This window comes from Enoplosus armatus, chromosome 8 (genome assembly GCF_043641665.1).
Source record: "Enoplosus armatus isolate fEnoArm2 chromosome 8, fEnoArm2.hap1, whole genome shotgun sequence".
In the NCBI taxonomy this organism is placed as follows: domain Eukaryota; kingdom Metazoa; phylum Chordata; class Actinopteri; order Centrarchiformes; family Enoplosidae; genus Enoplosus; species Enoplosus armatus.
Genome location: NC_092187.1, coordinates 12,236,734 through 12,258,644, shown reverse-complemented (window position 1 = coordinate 12,258,644; position 21,911 = coordinate 12,236,734). Strand labels below are relative to the sequence as shown.

General features: G+C 39.0%; 1 protein-coding gene across 2 annotated transcripts; it reads right to left on the bottom strand.

Moving 5' to 3' along the window:
• Positions 1-945: 945 nt before the first annotated feature.
• Positions 946-21,599, bottom strand: stat6 (signal transducer and activator of transcription 6, interleukin-4 induced). 2 transcript variants are annotated; one of them, XM_070910048.1, is made up of 20 exons: positions 21,325-21,599; positions 14,529-14,674; positions 14,158-14,302; positions 13,561-13,641; positions 12,215-12,386; positions 10,647-10,747; positions 10,266-10,414; positions 8,575-8,691; positions 8,259-8,426; positions 7,662-7,749; positions 7,457-7,579; positions 7,179-7,271; positions 4,915-5,118; positions 4,737-4,831; positions 4,520-4,653; positions 3,685-3,834; positions 3,527-3,587; positions 3,381-3,431; positions 2,306-2,419; positions 946-2,200 (listed from the first exon to the last, which is right to left on the bottom strand). In XM_070910048.1, the coding sequence occupies exons 2-20, from the start codon at positions 14,660-14,662 to the stop codon at positions 2,128-2,130; spliced, it is 2,253 nt and encodes a 750-aa protein (XP_070766149.1). In that variant the 5' UTR covers positions 14,663-14,674; positions 21,325-21,599; the 3' UTR covers positions 946-2,127. The 2 variants fall into 2 exon arrangements, with proteins under 2 accessions (XP_070766149.1, XP_070766150.1); XM_070910049.1 differs by having other exon boundaries at positions 12,215-12,371.
• Between the last annotated feature and the right edge of the window lie 312 nt (positions 21,600-21,911).

Here is a 21,911-nt window from a genome sequence, read left to right as displayed (position 1 = left end):
CCTTTATTTTCATACAATCTACACAAGAGAGAATGAACTTTGAAGTTGAAGCTCTACATAGGCCTGGTGTCCCCTCTCTCTTCCATCCCTCCTTCATTCACCCTACCTCCTCCCTTTGTTTACGAGGCAGCCATCTTGTTCTGCTCTAATGAGGGGACATCTAAAGCTGCTGGGATGGAGGGAAGGGGACGGGGCACTGAGATAAGTTAGCATTTTGACAAATTTCACCAGAGCAGTTATTGAACCAGACATGTAAGCTGATTCTCTCTCTGCTTCCTCTACATAACCTTTTTTTTTCAGTGTGATTTCCCTGGCAGTGGTTGAGTAGAATTTACATTTTAGTGACATGTTGAAATTAGAATTTGTGTTCTAATGGAAAAGCTTTGTGATGTACAGTGTAAAGTTTTCTTTTTTTAAAAAAAACATTTCATGATTGTTGAAACTTGATGGATAGGAAATATAATATGCTAGTTATGCAATGTCTCCTCTTTGGCTGATGGATTATGGAAGTGATGCCAATAATGTTTTACAACAATATGCTTTCATTCAATGGACAGCCTTTACGGTACCTTCCCAATCACAATGCCATTGATTTATTATTTTTATATGTCAAAAAAATCAGAAAATTCTTATGTTTCCAATCCTTTTTTTGTCTGTTTTCTTTTAGACTGACTGTAGAAAAACATAGGATTTCAATAGATGGTGCCAGAAAGGAAAAAACTACATTCGCATTTACCAAAAAAGCAAATCTGTATGTATGCATCAATTATCACATGACATATTCCACCTCTGGGAACTAAACCCAGTAACAATTTACAAACACATTTGCCAATCAGATGAGTGAGTGAAATTTGCAATTTATCTGTCTGCAACCGCTTGTACGACACCTTCCTCTATGAGCATCAGTCAAGGTAGACTTAAGGGAGATAATTAATGTCTTGTAAATAAATTCAAAAACAGATTTTATTTGTCACAGTTGAAAGATTACATGGATTGTAGTAGTAGCCTCGGAGTGATTTATCTAAAAGTCAATCCACAAGATATAAAAGGTTATCATCTGGCAAAAATACATGCAACGTGGTACATTCAACACCACCATTATATTATTACATGCACAGCACTGACAGTGTTCGTAGGTAGTGCAAAGCTTCTCATAAAACCTAAAGTTGGTTTATGGGGAAGATGGGCTTTGATATATATTCAGGTGCAAATAAAAGCTAATAAAATCAAAACATTTTGATTTAGAGCTCCCACAAAGTAAAGATACTGCATCCCCTGTCAGAATAATATTGTTCTTTACCCTGTAATGTTTTCTGTTAACTGCATATTAATTACTTCTTTACTTATTCAGTTTGTACTTGTATCCCTAACAGCTTTTTAATCTTTAAAAACCACACAACTACAACAAAAACATAAATGGCACATTAACATGTTATGTGAGACTCCAAACTGCATTATATTAATTTAGTTACATAAAACAACATATAATTTGAGAATTTACATCTAAGAATAAAGGAAGAATGGTTGATCATTTACTTCCACTATTTTTTATCAGTTTTATCACTCTGAAGACAGATACAGATCCCATCACTGGTTTTGTGCATTCTAAATAGAGAAATAAAAATCCAAAACCATGTAACCAGTAACATTTATACTCATTAGCAGGACTTGATACATACGTAAGCGAAAAAGGCCAGAGAGTATCGGCTGATATTAACTAACAAAAGCTTTAAAAACACATACATATAACACAGAACTGAGTCTTTAAGTAGACAGATATAATATGAGCACTTCCCACCATCGTCACCACATCTGCCATCTGCTGCATTGTAAGTGTCCAGGAAAAAGCTTATTGTTCCTTTTGTGTCATTAATCCTAACTATAACTCCTGCTTTCACGCAGCACCAGCTCAATATGTTGAGTCCCAGAGAAATCCCATTCATTTCCAACAATTGTTTTTTTTTTTTTGTCAAAAGTAGATGAAACTGTAGATGGATGATGAAAGTGAAGGAAGAAAGTCTGCTCAAACAATGGCACTTTTTTCATGTGAAGGTCAGACAGACGATGTTGGTTCTGGTCTCTATTCGCTGCTTTGCACTCCAAAAACAACTTTGACGGGAAATCTTCTTAAGGATCCAGATTCGGGAAAAATTCTAAAGGAAGAAGGTCTAAATCTAGTTCCATACTGTTACCTGTGGGCCTAGAAGACAGAAACATTACACTGTGTAAAAACTTTTTTTTTTTTTTTTTAAATCAAACAACATGGCAATGGGCTTCATGCACAGACATGAAGATAAAAACCTACATGTGTTCAGTGAAGACAGGAGGGTTCGGACTGAAGTCCACAGGAGTAGGTGTAGCTTCCATTATGTCCTGAGTGATGGACTCTTGTGGGCTGAATGGCTGCTGGAACTGAGGCCTGAAAGAGGAACAGGAATGCTATCAATAGGAACCTTAGACTCATTAATAACCAACAACAGTGCGGGATACAAGCTTCCTTCGGTGACTTCATCAAAGGTCTCAAAGTTGGCATGTTTTGCCGCAAGAAACGAACAAATCGGACAAAAAGGCCTCATTATTTACCCATGATCTTGTAATGTCAAGAAATCACTGTGAAATCACTTTAAAGTGTCTCAACACAAATATGCAACACATTGAGTTTTCCTCAGACAGTGCTGTTTTTTTGGCAGCAGTAGTTGAGAGTACTCAATTACATTCCACTTGCTGTTTAAATGAAGGCATCATTTTGCTGTGCAGCTATTAAGAAGTTACCTTTGCTAAAGTATTTTCTATTTTATGAGACTTTATGGAAGATACTGTTGCATGAGAATGTTGCATGTAAAATGTAAGGTAAGTACACAATATGACGCACAACCAAAGCCCTTAAAGTGAAAATGGAAGAAAGTAGCTATTGCAAGTAACTATTGCAATATAACCATTACAGAATATTAACACTGAAATATCTAAACGGGAAACTTTACCTTTTAAACACCTCATTAAAAACTGAGTGCCTACTGCTGTGCCAACAAGCAACGTTCAAACCAGAACTTTATCTTTAATTTCAAAGTTTTCTAAGATACAAAGTATTTCATGCTGAATTACAGTGAAATGTGAATAAAATGGAGACCAGGTGATATATAACAGGTGCAAGTCATTTGATATTATAGATGCGACAAAAGAAATGTTAGCTTGGATTGGAATATTTCACTTACAATACAAGTGTTATATAACTTTAGTGAGACACTGGACCATACACACAAATGCACGATGTCGTCAAACACAAAAGAGGAGGGAAAACACCAGGGAATTTGAATGACAGGAAATGAGATGGTGGTATGGAAATAAAGTGAAAGAGAGAAATGTGTAGAAGTGATACTCACACGGCGAGAGGTGCCATATTGGGAGCCGGGGGTGCGGCTGACCCAGCTTCCCTGCACACACACACACACACAAACATATCATGTTCCCAATGGCTTTACTTTACATGCATCAAATGACACGGTTTATTTGTAATATAGTTCCTTACGTGCCAACTTTAGTATGGAGAGACACAGGGATATAACCCCCGACGGCTGGCGGTTGAGGCTCTGTTTCACGCGGTAGCAGAGAAAAAAGATATGTCAATTGTCTGTTCTCACTTGAACATAAGAACATAAAGCTGACTCTGTGCATGAAGACCATTACCTGAGTAGAACTTTTTGAAAACTTCATGTTTAGGAAAGTCAGGATACAGGTACGTTATGTCGCTGATGTCCCGGATGCGGTCACCGAGACTTCGGATCTCAAGATCTCTCTTAGTGAAGGGCTGGATGTTCTGGATTTTCTGTCCCCCATCTAGGAGAAAAACAAATGTTTGGATGTGTCAGTGCATGTGTGTGTGCGTGAGAGAGAAAGTGTTTCTGTGACTCTCCCTATTATTGTCATTATTATTATTATTATTGTTACTACTACTACTTTTCCTTACATAACTATGTAGGACTTAACAGACTGCTATCACTATTTGCATACTATTACTTACTATTTCAAAAAGAATGTTTGGTCGTAAAAATATTTCTTATAGGTACAATGCACAACAGTGTATACAACAGAAACCTTAAAAATGTAGTGTCTCCCTGCCTTCGAAATGTCTACGGAGGCCCGAAGGGTCATGGTAGGATTTTTTTTCTAAACTACTTTGGTTTCAACTAATTTTGCGTTCCCTCACAATACTTTTTGTATTCATAAGAACAGTGAGTGTTGGTCCAGTCCAGTTATACTGCCTTTATGATAATGCATCTATTGCTCAATACTCGTTTCAAAAGGCCGAGCTCTGACAGTATACAGTCACTGGCTGTGAGCACAGCTGCAGCTGCTCTACCTGGCAGTGGTGGTTGAAGCTGTGGCTCTGGATATGGTTATTGCTCAGACTAGGCTGCATTTGTGGTTGGATGTATGGTGCTATGGATATGGCTACAGTAGCTGTACTGTGACTAATCTTTACTGCTCCTATTAATATTAGAGAAGAAAGCAAGGCACTTACTGTCAGTAGCAGACACATATGCAATGGTGATGCCTCCGATCTCAGAGTCACTAAAGCGAAGCAAGAATGTCCCGTTGGGCCTGTCTTTGAGAATCAGGTGTAGATGCTGCTTCCCAATGAAACCAAATATCAGCCTAGTGGAGCAAAACATTGCAAACACTTGTCATTATTAACAGACTGTAGCAGGATGCTAATATTAGCAGGAGAGTCTCCTCACCCTTCACTCCAGTAGGTCTTCAGGTGCTTCTTGGTCAGCTCCATCACTCCCTCAAACCACTGCCAGAACGTGAACGGTCGACCTGGGAGAACCTCCTGTAAGATTGACCGGCATTGTGAGATTTGAGTGTATGTCAGTCAGTGTGTCTGTGCGTGAGGATATATACACCTGTGTGTACCTTATTAAACTGGGCCCAGGAAACCATCATGTTGCTGAAGTCGTCAGCAAAGTCAGGCTTGTCGAATATCTTCTGGGCCAAGAAGTGCTGGTTGTAGTGGTCCAGATTGTGCTGTGTCTGGACCTCAGAGGTGAATTTACTGTTGAGAGTGGTGTACATCATCCTCCAGGGCACGCGCTCCGGCACCACGAACGGCACTCTGTCCTGATGACAACAACAAAAAAGTTGAGATGGCCAGAACACTAACAATGCATATGCATTTACAATGATGTCAGGGGAAAGACACTAAAACTGAGCAGAAAAAGAGAAGGAAAGTCAAAATACACTAGCATCACAAATGTTAATTACAGACATTTTGTGTGGTGAGTGGTTAGGCGTCTAAAAAATGTATTTCTTTATTCTCTATTATGAGTGCTGAATAGATTTTGTGCAAACTCAGGTCTCCAGTCGAGGATAATATTTTATATTGGCTCACAGCCGATTTGCACAGTAATCATCCACCTGTAATATTTCCTTTATTGAAAAATCACACAACAGGCCTTTTTCACAGCAGGCATTTTGACTTAAGATAAAAAGGTTTAAAAACATTGAAAACGACTGCATTCCATTTAGGTGAGATACTTCCAAGTTCATGGTTTTGTGCATGCTAGCTCACTGCCAGACTTACTGGGACACTTGACAATTGCGCCATTGTTAAATCAGTTTCACCTGTGCTTCAAGTCAAAATGTCTGCCATGAAAAAGGTGACTTGACATCCTGCTCAGAGCCAAGAAATAGTCTGGTACATAACAGCAAATTGACCGATTACAAAAACAAGATACAACATATTAATTAGTGAGCTTTAGAGATGCCAGTAGGCAGATTTTGTAACCTTTGGACAGAGCCAGGCTAGCTGTTTCCCCATTTCCTGTCCTTATGCTATGCTGCTGGCTGTAGCTTCATATTTGATAAGAGTGGTATCATTCTTCTTAACTTTCCATGAGAAAGCGAATGAGCTAATTTTCTCATATTTCTCAAAATGTTGAGCTATTCATTTAAAGAAATATTTTAACTCTAACAATGGATTTAAGTGTCAGCTTCCTTTTCAGTTTTTCATGTCATATCTGTAATTACATCTAAACCACTGAGCTCCTGTTATACTGCTTACAAAATGTACCTTAATGTAGTTTCCATCTGTGAACGGTGCAGATTGCTCTTGCTCATATGTTTTGGCACTGTTCTAAATTATCCAATTTTTAAATCTAAATATTATATACAAATTTAAATCATCAAATAATGGTATGTGCTTTGTGGCTCTCATGAAAAATATAAGAAAATATGGCAGACCTTCCTAAATTGAGAAATAGAACTGTAATGATCAAATTCATCATTATCTGTAAACACATCACATTGTAATGAAGCTTGGCGAAAGTTCAATAAAGGAGACCTTTTCCCTCACGTTCTGCCTTTATTCCTCTACTTGTGAATATCTGCTAATTCCTCCTCTTCTATTTTGCTCTGTCACTTGCCGTCTAAATCCCTACATTTACAATTACGACATCACTGCATTTGACCGCATCTTTCTGCTTGCGTTCCTCGAGCCAGTCAGTCCCTGGACGCGGTTCTTTAAATATCATTGTTATTCTGTCTTTGAGATCACCTCCCCATAACCACCTCTATGATGTCCAGGGAGACTCAGCTGATGGTTTCCATCAACCAACTGTTGGCTTTACTCCACCACCAGCATCTGGACTCCGAGGGATCCTGTCCCATCTCCTAGGCTCATATGGGCTTTAAGAGGATGTGTCTAATTGGCTAAATCTTTCTCTGTTGTGTCTCCTTATCCCTAATCCCTGTATATTCCCCCGAAATGGTTGATGATGGTCTGTTTGTGCCCAAGCAAAGTGGCTAGACTCTAAGTGATGAGGTCAGAGCCTACAGATGCCTAATGTTAACTCTGCACATACTCACCTAAAAGCTATGCTGTAACTTGCTCTTACTGCTGTTCATATTGCATTTCATAAGCCCCACATCCACCCTAGCATCCTGTTCTGCCTACGTTCCCCCACAGCGGGAAGTTATTATCATCACTCCCCACTCTGTGCTGCGCTGAGCTTGGGGTGATGAAGTTAGAGCCTTGGTGCCAAACATTAACGATGTTGGCATGAGTTGTCTGACTAAAATAGAGTTACTGTGTTCACAACAGCACAGACAGACAAACTGCATTATTGATAACAGAGGTTAAAAAGAGGAAAAGCAAAACAAAAGAATTATTTGACACTTACTGCTTCAGAAAAAGCACAGTCCCATATGATGGTGGCCAGGGCGTTGTTGTCTTGACTTCCGTGGACAATGACGACCACCGGCAGTGAGATCATCTATAATCAATAATATCATTCAACTGCTGTTGAACTCTACCAAAGCATGTGTGCCGACGATTGATTTAACAGAACATCAGATGTCATACAGGAAAAAATACATAATAATCATGAAGCCACAATCTCCACATTTCATTAAGCAACAGGATGTAAAGAACCGTTACAGACAATGGATGGGATCAAACCTGTATCCTGTAGGGAGTTTCACAGCCTGTGATGGTGATCTCTGCCGAGAACAAGAGAGCGAATTTCTCCTCTGTCACAGACTCCGATCCCTTTCTGTCTGCTCTCTTGATCTTCTTGATGGACTGTTAAACCAAATATGAGAGTTTAAGTTTGATAATGACATTAAACAATAATCTAATCTGAGAAGTCTAGAGCGGTGCATACCATATTCCTGAAGGTGGCACATGTGCTCTTGCTGGCTGTGTTGTGCTCTAGGATGGCTGTGTTGTTGATCAGTTCCCCGACATTATCACTGCAGGTGACAAAAACAGAGAGTTTCAATGTCAAATGTCCCATTTTGAAATGTTAGCCTTTATTTTTTTATTTGATTGATCAGAAATGTTCAGACAACTAAAACCAACTTAAACAGCAGACTTCTTAAATCACTGTGCGTGGAGCTATATACTACAAAATTAAATTAGAGTTTAGGATAATGCAGCTAGGATTGTCTAGTTAAGCTTGCATTGACTGTTTCCTGTTGCACTTACCTAATGGTGTAATTTCAATGACCAAATCAATGTATTTCTTAAAGCATCATCATCTAGTAATTTCAGATTCTCTAAATATTGTGAAATAAATTGTGAGTTCAATGATCTGAGGTACAAGTTTTCACCTTCAATCAAATCACAACCGAAATAATTAACAGAACAAATCCAAAAAAAAGTACTGAATACTCTGAAAACCAATTAGCGATGTGCACTTTTGCTCTCCTCCTCCCTGACATTGTGCAGTCCTCCATGTTGTGCTGTATGTATGACTCACCCTGGTACACTGCCCAGGTTCCTGGCCTGCAGTTCATTAATGATTTGTGCCTTCAGCACCACAGGCTTCCCGGGAGCTACTTTCTCCCCCAGCAGATATCGCACAGTAGTGGAGAACTTTGACTGAGTCTTGATGACCTGAGGGGGCTGCTTGTCCACTACAAGAGAGCTGAAGGAGACATCAATTACATGAGTGAGGAAAAATGCCTTCTGCGTTAAAAGATGTATGAAAACACAAGGAAGTAAATATGTGCTTTCTCTCACAGTTGTCCAATTTAAAAATAAATCCAAATATATAGAAAGGAAAACAATGCTACCTTTGAATCAGAACCTGCAGAAGCTGGCCCAGCCTTTCCTGGAGCTCTGGGATCGGTTCCCCTATCAGCATCAATTCCTGTCTCAGCTTCCCATTCACCCCAAGCAGCTGCTCACACCTAACAGAGAAAATATATAAAAGACAATGAGGGAGCGAGAAAGAAAGTGAAAACACAAATACCTAAAGCCACTAAAACATACAAGTTTATGTAATAATTCATTATTTCATACAATATGTTTTAACCAAATAATATGGCTTAAATATTCTATTTAAAAGCTTAAACAAAGAACATTCACACTGGTTACATAAACAATCTGAATTCCTTCCAGCCTTGTGGCCGTGGACTCCCACAGAAAGCTAATCAATAGCAATCAGGAAAACATGGCTGATACTTCTAAACAATTTTTAGAGAGGAGCTAGTGCCTCAGTTGGTCTATCATGCTGTAGTAGTGAAATGATTAATCAAATAATTGATTAATCAATTTGGATAATCAATTTATCATTTAAATCTTCAATACACAAAAATGCCTTTTCTCCATTCTATATCACTGTAAATTGAATACCTTTAGGTTTCGAATTGTTGGTCAAATAAAACAAGGAATTTGAAGACGTCATCTTGGTCTCTGAGAAACTGTGACTGGCGTTGACTAAATTCACAATTTATAGACTGAACAAGACTCTACAGCCATGCTCGCAGAACTGTGAGGCTGTGCTTTGAGCTAACATCAGCATGCTAACATGCTCACAATGACAATGCTAACAAGCTGTTGTTAAGCAGGTGCAATGTTCTCCGTCTTAGTAACTAACAGTTGGTAATTAGCACTAAACACAAAGTACAGCTGAGGGGACTCTCATTCGTTTTCAGAATCAGAATCAGAAATATTTTATTGATCCCCGGAAATTACACAAGTTACAGGTGATCCCATTAAAGAGTAGAAAGTAGCATACATTTAGAAATGAGCAGTATGTACAAATATGATATAAAAATTAAAAATAAAATATATACATTTACAATATTTAAGTGAAAAATAAAAATACATACAATAACAATGTACATGTATGTGTGTATGTATATATATATATACATACATATATGTACATATATGTATTGAACTGGTAAAAAAGTCTGACATTAAGAGGGAGGAGTTGAACAGTTTGATGGCCACAGGCAGAAATGATTTCCTGTGGCGCTCTGTTGTGCATTTGGGTGTAATGAGTCTTTCACTGAAGGTATTTGGTCATAAACCAAAGTTAAGGGTTAAGGGTTCAAAGTGATTACAATTCATCCTGAGGGGGGCTTTAATGTGCGTAGCAAATTTCACGGCAATCCATCTAAACAGCTGTTGAGACCTCATGGTGACGCTAGAAGCTAAAAGTCAGAGCATCACCAAAGTCAATACGATTCATCCTCTAGGGACCCTGAATGTCTTTGACTCTGACCTGCTGGTGGTGCAAGAGGAAAAGTCACGGGATCACAGAAGTCAGTATGATTCATCCACTGGGGACCATGAATGTTTGTAGTTGTTGAGATATTTCAGTCTGGACCAAAGTATCAAGAAGGACTGACTGGCCAACCAACCAACAGACTGACGGACATTGTCATCCCCAGAGCCACACTGTTAGCATGGCTAAAAAAAGTCAGTCAGTCAGTCCAAACAGGAACGAGTGGTGGGGTGGGGTTCACACACTCACCAGGTCTGCAGGGGGTTGAGGTTGTCGTCAAATGGATGTCCGATGGCGCCCTTGTGCTGCTCCCACCTCCACGCCTTCAGCCTGCTGATCAGTCGGGTCTGACACTGGTCCAGACAGTCAACGCACTCCTTCAGCAGCTGGAAACGCTTCTGTAACAACCAACGTCCAAACACATTACATTGACCCACATGTATAATAAATAATAAACATCATGATTTTAGATTTTTTAAAAAGCTGCAAATTCTATTAGCAATAGTTTAGGCTCATCTCATAATAACCAGCAGCTGTTTGTCTACAGTGTTTTGATAAAGTACAAGAAGGGCCTAATTTCCTTCTTAGGTGCCGGTAATGTTGGCACTTGCAGCAAAAGCCATTGCTCACCGTGGCCAAAGCTTTCACATTGTACTCCAGCTGCTGGATGTGGTTCTGGAGTTTCTGGATTTCTGACTTTGCAGGATCCAGTCCGTTCTGTTGGATCGGACCTGTGCAAACAATAAATAACATCATATGCTGTGGCCTGCTCTCTACGGCATGACAAACAAAAAAAATGAACAAACAGACAAATAAATGATGGAGTGCAACCATAATAAGTGACGCCTGAATAGGAAATAGTGGCCATTGTTCTGACAAACGAGCAAAAATTCGAACTAAAAGTGCGTAATGTCTGACAGAATGCTTTTTTACATTTTAGACTGAGCAACACGTAGATGTGCCAGACTCACGGGCCGGGCCAGACAAGGCCAGACAGACAAAAAAACAAGGTACAATAAGCTTTGCCAGATATTCACTGCACATTGAAAAGTATTTAAAAATATATTAAACATTTTTTAAATTGGAAATAGTTCATGTATGTCACACTGAAACAGACTGGAATGAAAAGACACATTTTCTCTGTTGACCATCTTATACATATCCTTTTTCCCACTCTTTATCCATAAATAGTACGTAGGAAGTAGGGGATTTTCCACTGAGTAATATTAAACAAAAGGTCAGTGAACTTACATTTCTGTCTTAGAAGTGTCAGAGTAGAAGAAGATTGTAAAAAAGGCCATGTTGGTAGCTGCTTTGAACACCACTGGTCACACAGTTTTATTCCGTCATAGGAAGCCAGATCAGGGGCAGTGATGACATGAGGGGTACCTTAAGGCTCCACTCTTGGCCAATCACTGTTTTACATTTACCCGTGACTCACAGCTGAATCTGTCAATTGATCTCAACAACACTATCCATCTTGATACTCGACACAACAGGTTTTCTGACATTTAAATCTAAATTCACACCAATCAGAAGTCATTATTTATAAAACTGACCGGGGCTGCAACTAACAATTGTTTTCACTTTTAATTAATCTGCTGAATACTTCCTTAATCCAATTTCATCCATTAATCATTTGGTCAATTGCACGTAAGAGAATAGTAAAAACTGCACACCAGTTTCCCACAGAGCCACTGAAAATGAGGAATGATTCATCGATTATCAAAATAGCTGCAGATTAATTTTCTGTCAGTCGATTAAACAACTGACCATTTCAGCAAGCCATTTCTAGAACTGAGCATGCTCGGTGTTGTTTATGAATACATTTTCTTTCCCCAAATTGAGCTAAATCTTAACTTAAATGAGTTTCTAATATAAAAAATAAATGAAAGAAGTCAAAAAACTAAATTGAAAATAAAATGAAAACATGATTTAATCTTGAAAAATAGGAACTAAAATAAGCTTATTCTAATTTCAATTCCTATGGTAAGGTACTTACGTAAGCTCCAGTTGCGTCACTAGAGCTTATTGGCATTTAGTACAACAGTGTGTTCATTGTGTTTTAGATATGTGTACATGAAGCAGGGCATTGCTGAAGAGATTCTGTGTTCAGTCTGTGTTCTGTCTATCTTGTGTTTGTGTTTGTGTGTGTGTGTGTGTGTGTGTGTGTGTGTGTGTGTGTGTGTGTGTCTCACCTTGTAAACCCTCATAGTTCTGCCTCTCCCAGTTGAGCTCTTCCTGCAGCTGGTGCATCTTTTGTCGGATGTCCTGGACATCCAGCACCTTCAGAACCAGGTGGTCTACATCCTGCATGCTGGGGAACGAGGACTCTCTAATCGGGAACTGTTGGTACTGTGGAGGGTTGGGCTATTAATAGTAAATTAATTGAAGAAATTATCAAGAAAACAGATTAACTTTACCTATTTCTCCCTGAGAAGTCAAATCAATTGACACCCTTAAAATGCTTGCTATAAGCCCACAAGCCCACATTGCCAGAACAAATAGTTTAAATAATACATTCTTTAAGAAAAAAAAGAAAGAAAGAACAATACAACACAAGTAATGACATCAGGGGTTTTCAAAGTCTGACACTGTGGGCCCTCAGTCAAAACTGAACTGCAGCTGCAGCCCCCCTAACCAGAATTTTGTAACTTCTATTATTATGTCTTACTTCCATTTGGGGGATAATCATGTTCTAAGTTTTGGAACTACAGTTCCCATAATTTGGGGAATTGAGGGGATGTAAACAGGAAGTATAAGGTTGCCATGGAGTCAGTTAGTTAGCTGTGGGCTACAACTTGAGCCCCGTTTCTTACATCCTACATTTGAATACATTTTGACAAATTGGCACTAATAAAAGTATGCTGAATCAGCTGTTAGCAGTTTCTTTTTGCGATGCACCCATGGATGTACTGACAACTATCACTGCATTACTGTGACACTGAAGAAAACTTGCCTAACAAGTTAGGCAAGTTCTGCAGTGATAAGGAACCTATTTCTTCAATGATTTCTAAGCGGATGTATGGACGTTTATTCACAATGGACATCGGTGATAATGATATCCTCAAAATTAGGTATATCATGTCTGTGTGGAGAACACATTCTCTGTGACTGACTTTCATGTGCCCAACTGTTGCAGGAGGAAAAAATAATGCTAAATAAAATGGTTATTAAAGTTTATTTTCATGGACTACTGAAATTAACCAAAACCAATGACTACTTAAAAGTTAGGAAATCAATCTACACACGTAATGTTTTCCTTGAAAAATGTCTGCCAATCGTGAAGTATACACCATTTGTATTGCAAAACCACTGTTATAGTCCTTTGGTATAAGACATTTGCTTGCTAAGTAGTTAAGCCTTTTTCCTGTGTGTCTATGTATTTGTAATGACATCTACTTGTAGTTTCAGAAGGCAATCCTTCGTCATCTATAATCTACACTCAAGCCTCACCAGGCCCTACAAAATGATCAGACAGATCATTAGGGGGAGGGCTGCAGTTAAACTAAACACCAACAGTGTTTGTTACAAGGGATCTCACCGAGCTGAGCAGAGCCTTCTCCTTCCCGAGGATGTCCCTGACCATCACCACAAACTGTAGAGGCTGCTGCTGAAACATGGCCTGTAAAGCAAACACACGTCTTATCAAATCTTAAAAACAGTCCATAATACAACGTGAAGCTACCAGTATGCAGTGGTTTATTCAACTGACGTCAAAGATAATACATTTCTAGTGGCAACCTAACTGCATTATGTTGTAGCAGGTTGTCAGAAACATATTTAAAGAAGGTTGTGTTGAATTCCTAAGAGACACTCATTCTTTTATTTTGTATCTTAGTCATCAAGTACCAAAATGTTGTAGGCACTTCTCAACCTCTCCACAGTTCCACAAATGCCTGATATTACTCATGAAAAACACAATATTTTCCTACATATGAAAACATCATCTACCTGTCTTTGGTTTTGTCAGTGTCTCTCAAACCTGCTGCCACAACTGGCAGTTCAAGAATTATATGTAATGGCTTGAAAAAACTGTAACAGCAGGCAGAGTGACTCTGTCATATTGAAACCTGTCAGGGATCCAAGGAGGAACCTAAAGCCAATTCTGGGACCTACTGAGTGACAGGGTCCCCCCTACCATGTTCCTGCTGATCTGCATCAGCTTCATCCGGTCCACCACGTTGGCGTTCTGCTGAGCAATCGATTGCAGCATGCTGATGGTCTGGTCCAACAGAGCCTGAGCCTGGCTCTCCTGCTCCACCTTATCCAGCACAAAGTCGTCCCTGTGAGCACACACACATGCACATGCGTATACAGTAGGCTACGCACATGAAAAAAACATACACACATGCATCTAGATCCAGACACACAAGGCCACATATGAACAAACACAGACAATATGCAATAAGAAAACGCTGTGTATATGCAAGCACATCTGTGTAACTGTTTGTGTGTACATGTATGTGTGTGTGTGTGTGTGTGTGTGTGTGTGTATAGTATGTGTCATACCATCTTTGACTCTCAATCCATTCAGCTAGAAAATGTCTGACTTCAATGGGGAAGGCGGATGGGGGATAGAGGCTGTTGATAGTGTCATCAGACAGGCGCTGTATCATCTGAGACATGTGCATCCACTGGGCCATGATCAAGCAGGGCTACACAAGTCAGAGTAAAAGGACATCATGTATGATGTGTTCAATTTTACTACATTTGTGAAATGGATCACAAACATATAGTTTCCTTTTTAACCTCAACAGTCCCACTGTCCTTCCAGCTGGACAGTCAGTACAAATTCATGCTGTGCAGCCCAACATTGTTCAAACCCATATAACTTTGTTATACATTTTAGTGGAGGTCCCAAAGTCTACAAACATACCAAATAAGTCTTGGGTTTAAATATTTCACTCAGTATAAACATTCAAGTTGGAAAAGTCAGATGGAGAGGAATGAGATGAGTTTTCCAACCTTAGAGAAGTTTAAAAGGGGACAAGAAATTGGAAGATAAGGAGTTAAAAAAGCAAGCATTTCTAAAACAGGAGAAAATAGTGCAGTTATTAAGTGTATATAGTACTATTTTCAGCCATGGATTAATATACATGAGTGCAAGTGGGTATTTACGGCACCAGGATGCCTGTGTGGGATTTACTGAAAAGAAACTACAGTGCAGCTGAAACAGTGTAGCTCATTTACACATTTTTAACACTTTTTGGAGATCAATGGAGGTCTATGGCACAGAGTAATAAGCTGTATCAGGCTTTTGCATACACAAACAACATTTGTTAGTAGGATCAACTCTTTGTTACTTTTAGTCTTTTCATTGGATTTACTGACAATAAGAAAAATAGACATAATAATATAGATAATAGTTTAAAACTACTGCATGTAGGTCAAACAACCGCCTGGGACACATGTACACCACAGCTGTAGGGAGATATATGTCTGTGGCAACAAGCAAGTATATCCTGTGAGCTTTATCAGCTTCCCACATTATGTGGCACATAATGTGGAAACTCAAATAGTCCAATAACAATAACTGCGTTTAATCCCTCTTCTTTTGAATGTGTAAAACATTTCACTAGTTGTTTAGCACTTGTGTTGATAATCCTTTCGATCCCTTGCTGAGTCTGAAAGCTTGAATATCTCTCTGCAGTCTCTTGTTTGTCATGTAAGTTGAAAGTGGTTTCTTGTTTCATTCTTGATCTGAATTGGTGTCCATGTTGACGTAATTGCACAACAGATACAGTACAAAGTACCTGCATTTTAATGTTCTTTGAAAGGCGAGAAGAGAGATCATTTAATAAACAAAAAATTCCTTCTAGTGAGTCATGATGTCTGGTGCGCAACATTGAGCAACATTTTATAACTGTTGTGTCATACCTAAAGAACAGGGAAATGTGTAATAACGTTTTGGACTGAACAAACTATGTCTTACAAACCTTGTCATCCAATTTGAAGGATGTTGCTTTGTTACCACAAACATTCATTCGAGCACTAATGAGGATACTGCTGAGAGCACAAACCCCCCCTTAAAGCAATAGTTCAACATTTATTGCTTGCTTTCTTTATTGAAATATGCTTATTTGCTTTCTTGCTGAGAGTCAGATTGATGCCACTCTCATGTCTTTATGCTAAATATGAAGCTATAGCCAGGAAATGGTTAGCTTATCTTAGCATAAAGACTGCTAGCCTGGCTTTAACAGGCTTAAATGAGCTAAAAACAAATTTAACCAATACAATATAACAGGCAAACATTGCATTTCTACAGACAATAAGTTAACATTAAATCTGGATTGCATGCTCTTCCACTTTGCTGTCACTTGATGGCTTGGCTTCATTGCAGTTTAGTCCCTCTGAGTTTACACTTCATTGCTGGGATATAAAATTAAACTCAACAACATACCGCCCAACAGAACTTGGAGGGAGAGAGCTAAGTTTTAACTGGCCGTGTGGAGTGACTCATGCAGAGAGACTTCAATAGTAAACAACCACATTAAGAGGAAAAATATCACAGCCTGGAATGAAGACCTGTTTTACAAATGTTTCTAATCCCTTCTCAGTTGTTTTACCTGGATTGGCTCCAAAGCAACAAGTATCAGCATGTGCATTCAGTAGAAATAAGAATAAACACAATGTGATCCATCCTCTTCCTGCCACGCTGATCATTTGTTTAAAAGGCAGATTTTAGGGTATTCTTATCTACTGAGACAATACCTTGGATGTGTTCAATATGAACCAGCAGGTCAATCGAGTCTCTGCGGTGCACAAAGCTTCTCCCCCTTTTGAGGAGTCATCTCTCATCTTGTAAGTTAAGGACAGAGATACATCTCCCTTGTGTCCAGTAAAGCCTGGGAGGCTTTCTCTCCTGCCAGAAATATCCCTGGTGGGATTCATTCCAGCTTTACAAGCCATGCAAGTTTCCTCCTTCTCCGCTGTCTGGCCCCATAAACCCACACAGACCAATAACTGCAACAACTCCAGTTCACGTCAGGCAACATCATTCCTCTCCCTCTCCCTATGTGTCCAATCTGTTTCTACAATGATGTATAAAATAAGCAAAATGTCAAGTGTTTTTTACAGATTTTAGTGGCAGATCAGGAGAGTTTCCAATTCAAGCTAGAGTTGGGGACTGATCTGTCTGTCAGTATGAAACAATGTTAAAGCAAATCATTTTTTAAAGAGGATGTGAAAGCTTTGTTCCCAAAAGATTTGATGGAACATCCGGCATTAAACTGAGCACGTAATGAGGAATATATCATAGTCTACAACAACAAAAAATAACTCATTGTGTAAAAAACAGAAATGGGAAGTAAACTTAACTCTGGTGCCAAATACCTCTTTATGATTTTCAGTGCTGCAGGCAGAAAGGTCATTACTGGAAAAAGAAATTCCTCCACCTGATTACTGGATTGACATCATTTACTTTCCATCTTTATGATGGAAAAAATAACTTTCTCCATGAGACTGCAAGAGGTCAAGTTTGTGAAAATGTGTGAAAGTTGGATCTTGTATCTCACACACCCTTTATTTTGTAGAGAATATTATCAAGCGACACCCCAAGTTTCTGGATCATTTCTTTTGAATTTCTGTTATTTCTTTTCTCTTTTAATTTGCACATATTCTTCATTAATACTATTGTCATGATTATTGATGAATGGTTTAAAAAGCATGGACAGTCAGGGCTTCTACATTTTGTTTCTGTGACTATATTATTTGAACATTGCATTGGTAAATCCAAACAAAAAGAGAATTCAAAATAAGTTGTAACAGATATTTTATGCAGACACGACAGATGCAGGACCACTATGAAGCAGGTGAGAGAAGAATACAATTTCTTGAAGAATATCAATTGCATCGAGTTGTTGGAATCCAGACCTGCACTGTCCCTAAGAAATAGAGTCAAGTCAAATCAAATGTGTGTAGCCCAAAATCACAAATTTACAATATAGCATATAATATAGGGCTTTAATTGAGTGATAAAAAGAGAGACCGTACATCCTCAGCAAGCTCTTAACACATAGAACAAAGTGGAAAGAAACAGATATACTCACCAGCTAAATTTCAGGTTGAAGCTTAGAGTGGAGAAAAACACATTAGATTCATTTCACTACATATGATTAAGGTCTGTTAAGGTATGGAAAACCACATGTCAAGTTGTGTAGTTGACGTCACTACATGATTGTAAGTCAAACCAGTACTGGCAAATTTCCAGTGGTATTCTCAGAAATCAGTGTAGGGGAATTTGATGATTATGGAGGGATTGTTTTGGATTCTTAACTTAACAAAATGTGTTTGTTTTATAAATTAGCGAGTTAGAGAGATATGACTACAGTAATGAAGGATAAACAATAAATCTTATTATATTGCCCTATTTAAAGGGAATTAATGCTCTTCAAGCCTTTGAAGAGCTCACCCTACCTGTTACATTATACAGCAAAGAAAGAAAGCTCTCTTCACTGACAATCATCAAAAATAATCTGCAACAAACGATTCTGCCAATTGTTTTCTCGATGTGTCAATTGTTTATTCTATAGAATATCAGAAAATAGAGAAAATCGCTCATCACAATATCCAAAAGCTGAAATGACTTGGTTTCTCCAACTAACAGCCCAAAACCCAAATATATTCAGTTTAAGAGCTGCAACAATTACTCAATTAATCCATTATTTGATTGAAAGAAAATTAGTTGGCAACAAGTGATAATCGATAAATCGCTTCAGTAATTTTTCAAGCAAAAATGTAAAACGTTTGCTGGTTCCAGCTTTTTAGGGTTTTGGACTGCTGGTTGGACAAAAGAAGAAATTTGAGGGCTCTGGGAAATTGTGATGAGCATTTTTCACAATTTTTTGACTAAATGATTAATCGATTAACCGTGACAATAATCGGCAGATTAACCGATAATGAAAATAACCAAAATAATTAGTTGCAGCCCTATTCAGTTTACTATCAGATAAGACAAAGAATTGATGTAATAAATTATTTGATTTAGAGCTGAAAAAATTATTGATTAATCAATTAGTCAATCAACAGAAAATGAGTTGACAAAACTTTCTAAAATTGGTTAATTGTTCAAATCATTATTTGAGCAACAATGCCAACAGTTCTCTGGGTCCAGTTTCTCAAATGTGAGGATTTGCTGCTTGTCTTTGTCTTGTATGATAGCAAATGGAATAACTTTCTGTTTGGGGACTGTTGGTTTAACAAAACAAGCGATTTGAAGACGTCACTTTGCGCTCTGGGAACTTGTGATGAACATTCTTCACTATTTTCTGACATTTTATTGACCAAGGAATTAATAGATTAATCAAAAAAATAAACAACAATCGTCAGATTACTCGATAATGAAAATGGTCTTTATCTGCAGCCCCTCTTCGATTATTGAGATCAAAGCAAAAGTCCAATTATTGCTGACTTTTGCTGAGAGAGAGAGACCGCCTGCCATCAAGTCTGACAGAAGCTATTCCAATGAGCAGTTACTGAAACAAAAGCACTTAATGGTAGTGAGGAGTGGTGTACCTCATCTCTTAATACAATATAGATTTTTGAATTGTGAAACACTCAGTTGAAGTCCTAAATGCTGCTTTAAGAGAACAGAGGAAAGCACATGCCGCCAGGTAAATTTCTAATAATCTCCATTCATAAACACGCCTTTAAAACCATCTAATATTACCAATAAGCATCAAGGAGCCGCAACACAAACCTCCAGCAGCCTTTCTCACAGCTAACAATGAGCTTCAAAACAAACATCTAACACAGCTTTTGAAACCATGGTTGCCAACAGACAACACTTCACTTCCTTACAGAAAGCACCAGTTTATTGCCCTAACAAACCAAAGTCAAATACCCAAACATCTTTCATCAGATAAGTGAGGCTTAACTTCCCTAAATGCTTTTGTGAAATCACCAACAGAACTCTCTTGGTAGTTCAAAAATGCGTGTGTGTCACAATCTGTACAACATACAATCTATCCCTAGACCCTCGAGTCAAATGTGGAAAAACTCCCTGAAAGGAGGGAAACAATTCTGAGACCAGAATTATCAACACGGTGGTATCTCAGGTTAGATTGTAGATTTTTCTGGGCTCAACATTCATACCAATTAAGCTGTTTGATCTGATTTGATTCATTGTGTGTGGGAGGTACAGCTCAGCAGTGGTGAGGACAGAGAATTTCTCTTTCAGGGACCTTGAATCACTTGGGAAACCAGCTGTGGCTCAGTATGAGCTATGATTGCACAGTATGTACAGGAAGCACTAGTTCAAGCATTTTGTGTTTTTAGGTTTTGTTATTGTCACCACTTAAACTCTCATGCTGTGGAAGCAGCCGCTGTTCTTCTCACTGAGGCGGGTCAAGATTCGCCTCGCCTTGTTGGTAATAGCTATCCACTGTCAGGCGCTCAACAGAGGTGCACGTGTGTCTGACGTTTCTCTGATGTTGTCTCTTCGAAATCTGGACAGATCTCATAACTCAGATTCTGCCAAGTGGAACTTTGCACACAAACACACACACAAGTAGAGCTGCCCAAACTTGCCCTTCATCACATGTGTAACTGGTAGAAACACCTCGCCTGTGCATGCAGGGTGGATAATATCCACAGTCTCACAAAGTTAATTACATCTTCACATTGGGGTTTAATGCAGCTACACACTTTACCAATAATTTCATCAGCACATACTGGATGGCAAAGAGAGGAACTGAAATACAAGCAGCTGCTTTAGTGTTTGTCTGGGATATAATTTTATTACATGTTATTATTGTTAAGGGAGCTAATACTATGATACGATATGAACTGTATTTCCAACTATGTTCAAATCTAATCAATTCCATCTGTGTCGTAGAGGATTTCTAGGAACAGCACAGCAGACAATGAAACAAATGTGTTTATTGGAGCAAAGAGCATGGAGGGAGGGACTAAGTCGATAAAGACACGATTCTTGCTGCTTTGATCAGCACATAATCATTTCCACACTTCATGAAATACAAGACAACGATTAAAAGCACAACTGGAGCCTCTTTTATAGCTGGCGGAAGTGAAACATAAGTGGACTTTACCACTTTTAAGGTTTGCAAAACTGTAGCGGGATATGAGGCTGTGTTTCAGGCCGACATACATCCTGCAACAGCCTGTGTGTGTGTGTGTGTGTGTGTGTGTGTGTGTGCGTGTGTGTGTGTGCCAGAATAATATGCCAGAAACGCAGAGGCATTTATCATACACTGTTCCCACAACTGACGAGGCCTCATCAGCTGCAGGCCCCCATTTTCAACAAATAAAACAAACAAACAATAAAACAAACAACAACAACACTTACCTTCAGTTAAGATTTCAAAACATTGAGAAAACGCGACGGTCTGTCGCCCTCTTCCTCCTCCTCCTCTGTCTCATAAGCACTCCGCCAGTACGAATATCCCACTGAACATGTCCTGCCTCTTTCACTCAATTTAACGCTGTTCCCTTTAAAAAAGCTGAACGATTACCGTCGTTTTAACCGAGGAGGAAATTAACTTTGAGCGCCGAGCAGTTCTCACGGGCCGCCGACAACTTTTAACAGCGTAGAAAGTAGGTTAGACTTTACTTCCCTGTTACGCACGGTGTGACTACTAACGTAGAAGCGCGCGCTATTTCCTGCCCTCACTTTCAAGTTCACACAAGTCCCTGATGCCTGATGTGCATGTAGTCCGCTGCAGACCCCACACATCAGGGCTGCTGTTCAGCAATATGATGACGTATAGATGGGCCTACTGGTGCAACATGTCCGGATGTGCCCCCGGTCTGGTCTTGGGTTTATATTTGTATGTGGTCTGTTTTTGCTCTTGCTGTAAGGATTACTCAGCGGTGAGAGCATGCACCCTGCAGCCCCCACGTCTGAACATAATAACCATTCACACGTTTATCCAC